At 30.2% G+C, this 5,274-nt stretch overlaps 1 protein-coding gene across 1 annotated transcript; it reads right to left on the bottom strand.

Annotated features, from left to right (window-relative positions):
* Positions 1-1,487: 1,487 nt before the first annotated feature.
* LOC144997250 (beta-amyrin 28-monooxygenase-like) lies at positions 1,488-3,635 on the bottom strand. The gene is made up of 3 exons (XM_078957111.1): positions 2,705-3,635; positions 2,067-2,254; positions 1,488-1,981 (listed from the first exon to the last, which is right to left on the bottom strand). The coding sequence occupies exons 1-3, from the start codon at positions 3,633-3,635 to the stop codon at positions 1,676-1,678; spliced, it is 1,425 nt and encodes a 474-aa protein (XP_078813237.1). The 3' UTR covers positions 1,488-1,675.
* Between the last annotated feature and the right edge of the window lie 1,639 nt (positions 3,636-5,274).

The raw sequence follows: 5,274 nt of genomic DNA, 5'->3' as shown, positions 1-5,274 counted from the left end.
AGAGGCCAAACAAACAACCTCTTAGTTTGAGACAAACATCTTCATTTTAAGATAAGCTTTGTACATTTTAATTCTTATATATATATATATATATATATATATATATATATATATATATATATATATATATATTAAAAGCATAATTATATCAATATTCAAAAACATAAATAGTAAACTATATGATTTTGAAAGTTTTATGTCAGTTAATGAGAGGTTAGACAAAATATTGAATAATATATACATTAGAATCGTATAAGTTTAGTTAGTATGGGTCGTCCACTGATGTGACCTGTCTCAACCATGTTGAGGAGATGGGGAAAACCATCCCACCTTCCACCCCGTTTCCGAGTTAAACTTAACGAGAGAAGGGAAAGGAAATGTGTGGAAATGAGAAGAAATTAAAAGAAATTGGTGTTTCCGAGTTTCATTAAAGGATGGAAGTGGAAAGAAGTGGAATGATCACTTTTTCTCCTAACTTTCCTTCCAATTTGGGAGGATTTGGAAAGAAAAAATAAAATGATTCATTTTCCTTCCACATCTCTTCAATTCGAGAATACAAAAGAGAATTTTGTTTTTCTTTCCTTTCTCTTCTTTTCTCTCGTTATGTGGATCTTCATTGAGATAGTGAAGTTGAATACCACACACCGAGTTAGAACCCCCTTCCCCCCCCCCCCCCCCCCCCCCCCCTTCTTTTTTTTCCCTTCTTAATCTTAATCAACTTAAGCGGTTAAACCCTCATTTTTTTTTTCCTTTTTTTCCTTTTTCCATATATATGTTTTTGTCAAAACAATTAGAGTAGTTATATATAATATTGTCTACCGACAAAAAACACACAAATTAAGAAAACATTAATTATCATTAACTTTATACGATAAAATGACAGTTTTATCCTTACTTTGCATTTAATACTTAGTTGGTTAAGTAATAATAAAGGTATATTTTTGTAAAAATGTTATTTATTTTTAGAAATGAACTATTATTTTGGGACAAATCAAAACGGAAAGATAAACTATAATTTTGGGATCAAGAAAATAATAAATAATGCCGCAATCTCTCAAAGTTGCTTGTCAACTAGTCCTCTCCCGTATTTTAATAAATGAGAAAGTGTATTTTCTTACATGTTCTTTGGTGCGCAAAATAAATAAATAAATTCTTTCCAAAAATAATGAGTTTACAATAAATTAATTTTTGTTATAAAGGTTTTAGAATTCTTTCTTATAAAATTATGTAATTTATTTTTAAAATTATGGAAAAATGAAAAATAAAATAAAATTATTAAAACTCAAAACAAAAGAAAAAATGACTTAAAAATTATTTTGGTGTGTGATATGGTGACCATTTTCTAGAAAAAATTGTGTGGTGTAAGGATGACATATGTGATGTGGGGTGGCAAAAAAATGAAAGACCTACTATATCAGCCAGCCTAAATTACAACAGCCATATGTTAGTTTGATGGGAAAATGCTAGTATGCTACATAATTGGGAGGTTTGGACATGAATTCGTTAATATACTCAACCCCAGAAGAATTACATGAAGAAAATAAAAATTAAACATTACACACTATAGATTCATGAGAACTTACTTTTGAATTATTAATGATATCTCTTGTGTTATTAATTTTATTTAAGGTATACTTGCACTATCTCCATTTTTCTATAATGAAGAATTTTAATTTTAAGGTTTATGAGGATGCAGGTGAATCGGAAGTCCTTTGGCAACCTTAGGTTGAACTAGATTGAAAATAACTTCCTCGTTCGGAATTACTTTCTTCCACTTGAATCTCCTCACAAGATGATGTATAAACACAAGTATTTCTAGGCGGGCAAACTCTTTTCCAGGACACAAATGAGCCCCTCCTCCAAATGGTACGTATGTATATGGTGTAATTGGCACTTTACTATCGAATCTTGATGGATCAAACTTTTTAGGTTCATGAAAGAAATCAGGGTTTTTATGAGTCGAGTTTGTACTCCAATACAACTGCAATTATAAAGGACCATTTATTATAGAGTTAAAACCTATTCACCAAGGAGCTCGTGTTAAGTAATTAATCTTTGTAACTTACCTTCCAACCCTTTGGAATTGAATAGCCCTTGTATGTGAAATCAGAAATCGCTTCTCTAAATGTACCTTGGGTTGGTGGAACTAATCTAAGAACTTCACATGCCACATTCCAAGAGTATTTCATCTTTGACAAATCCTCCATAGTTAACAATTCTGTTGGTTTTTTATATTTTGCAATTTCTATTTGTTCTGCATGTACCAAAAAATAATATACAAACAATTAAAAATTCTTATTTCGATTATTTTAGTGGTCAAAATCCTTTTATCTAGTTGTAAACTATCAAAAACAACTTCATAAAAACTTTTTTAAATTTGCGTGTCATTAAACAAATTCAATAGTTTCTAAAGCTAGTTACTCTCACTAACGATTTCCTCATCTTAATAGTTTTTACGTCACATGCAACCTTTGTGTTTATAGGTTCAAAACTCAATATCTATACCAAAAAAAAAATCAATGTACGTATAAAAAACGCTTCATAAAATAACGTTAACCTTTTATATCATCTGGTAGCTCATTTGAATTTGAAAAAGCATTTAGGAAAAACAATATTGAATAATGAACATAAATGAAGTATGCATCATATGCTTCATGTCTTGATGAAAAATAAACTGATTCTTTTCCTTTATCAATTTCAATACCTTTGTAGACTCCCTCGTAAATCTCAGGCAATTCAGCGAGATACTTAACAATGAAAGTACACGTTGAGCTTGTACTGTCATAGCCACCGATCATCAACCCCATGATAGCGTCAGCAACTACAGTCTCCGCCATTAATCTTCCATAGTCATCACAAAGCATTAACGACAAAATATCTTGTGTAGGTGAAGCTTTCCCATTGGCCAAATCACTCTTCCTTTTCTTTACAATTGCAGTGAGTTCTTTATTGATAAAGGCGCCTGCTTTTAATGCTCTCCGGAACAGTGTTCCCGGGAGATTTAAGTGGATGGAGAAAAGCCCTGGAGCAAGTCTTTCGAACGGGACTGATAGTTTGTTGACCCATTCGGGTTCATCCACACTGAAGAAGATTTTGCATGCAACAAGAAAAGTGAAGTTTTTGGTGAGTTTATGAGTCAAAATCTGGTTGTTACCTTCCCATCCTGTTTCAAAGTGTTTCTGTGCCACCATGTCCATAATTGGAACATATTCCCGTAGAGTTTCAGGCTTCAAAATGTTGCGAACTGTCTTCAGTACTGTCTGGTTGACTCCTTCCAGAGAAGGGATAATCTTCTTTGCCGAGGCAGGCACCCAAACCTGAACAAGTTTGTTATCATTTGAGAACAAGAACTTGTTACCTTCGGGCCCACAGAACACTGCAGCATCCTCTAGCATCAGAGAGGTCCTGAAGACATGACGCGAGAATTTAGTCATGCGATCGACGATGAACTTTTCAGGGTGGCCCTTCCTACCGCAGGTGACAAACTCTATAGTTTCACCAATCACAGGCCACCCTCTTCCGCCAGGTGGGGGTTTTACATCTACATCCAACTTAGATTTAAAGAAACCAAAGCAACGTGAGCATGAGAAGACGACCACAAATAGAGAAAGGAGAGAAGCATAGAAGATATCCATTATTGAACTTGTTGATTTCTCTTTTAGTTGGGTTTTTTACGAAGGTGAGCTGAAGCAGTATATATAAAGAGGAGTTCATAAATGATGCATTCGAGGTCTTTTTACACTATGTACGCAATTTCAATTTTTCAATAGTAGTGTGTTTTGTACATGTTTGGTATATGTTTGGAACAGAACTGGATCAGGACCAGATAGAACGTGAATTGATTTATTATGTAGGCCTTGCACACAATGGACCAATATATTAAAATTAGCATGTTGTCCTTGATAATTAGATATATTATATAGAATGTGTATAACGTTTAATCATAAAATCATAAACTAATAATAAATAAGACCAGTGGCGAATTAGGATTATGTCCAATTTAAATTATTTAAAAAGTTAAACATGTTAATATTTTATGATTATTGGGTTGGGTTGTGAATAATATTATCATCTAATCCTACCTAATAAATAAAAATACTTTTGACACTTATCATCTTCTCCTTCATTTTAACAAATGTTATTTTTTATGATTTTTAAAATTGTTATTTTCATTTGTCATTTTTTGAGGATTTCAATTTTCTTAAAATAAATTTCCAAAAAATTCTAATGGATATATATATGTAAGGTTATAATTCTATTAATTTGATAATAAATTCTCATAAGTATTCCAAATGATTTGATTTCTATCATAAATACTTCAAAAGATTACATTTTGGTTATTGAAATACATTATTTTATAAAATATTTAATGTTTATATATTCGCATTAAATTTTTATCTACCCTAGTAAATAAGAATGATTTTTTCATATGTCATCTTCTTCTTCATTTTGACACTTGTTATTTTCTAGATTTTTTTGAATTATTTAATATCCATTTGTCATTTTTATAGTTTTTTTCTTTTTTTATCCAAATCTCACCTATTAAATGTCACCTCATATTAATTAATTTTATAAATATATTAACTAATATACATAATAACTTTCTATTTTTGAATTCCTATTTCTATTAATATATTAATTAATGTATATGTACGTATATTAATATAGATAATACATTCCATTTGTGAATTCATATTAATTAATTTTATTAGTTTAGATTAATTAGGATCAAATTACATAAATAGTCCATGCGGTTTACCAAAATATCACAAACTCAATTATTACTTATTTTTTTTATGAACATGATCTTTATGGTTACCAAAAACTTATTTTAATAAAATCGTGTAAAACACGGGTTTCACACCTAGTGTATGTATAATATTGAATTTAATTCTAATAAGTTTGTTACAATTGTTCATGAAAAATTTATATGGATATGAAAATAGTCTGTAAAAAAATAGTTGCCAATTTATTGTGATATTGTTCGAATGTCATTGACATGTTATAAGTAAATTATAACATCCTAATTATATAATATTTTATAATTGAAAAAAATTGAAAAATAGAAAATATAATAACAAGCTCTATAGTTGATAGCATTATAGGTAAACTAAAAAAACTAGAGTGTACTACACCACAAAAAGCTCCGGTATGCTCCACAACTTTCTAGTTTATAGGATTTGACTTGTAAGCTAGAGTAACTTGATAGGTTATTAGGAATTGGTTTATACTCTTACCATACACACACAAAAACATTATACGAATAACAGACAT

This window comes from Lactuca saligna, chromosome 5, assembly GCF_052625555.1.
Source record: "Lactuca saligna cultivar CGN05327 chromosome 5, ASM5262555v1, whole genome shotgun sequence".
In the NCBI taxonomy this organism is placed as follows: Eukaryota; Viridiplantae; Streptophyta; class Magnoliopsida; order Asterales; family Asteraceae; genus Lactuca; species Lactuca saligna.
Note: the sequence above shows the minus strand (reverse complement) of the source record. Positions and strands in the feature narration are given on the sequence as shown.

Coding starts and splice junctions, on each gene's coding strand:
- LOC144997250 (XM_078957111.1), bottom strand. CDS start 3,635: ATGGATATCTTCTATGCTTCTCTCCTTTCTCTATTTGTGGTCGTCTTC. Junction 2,255..2,704: donor TTACGAGGGAGTCTACAAAG/GTATTGAAATTG, acceptor TGGTACATGCAG/AACAAATAGAAATTGCAAAA. Junction 1,982..2,066: donor CAATTCCAAAGGGTTGGAAG/GTAAGTTACAAA, acceptor TTATAATTGCAG/TTGTATTGGAGTACAAACTC.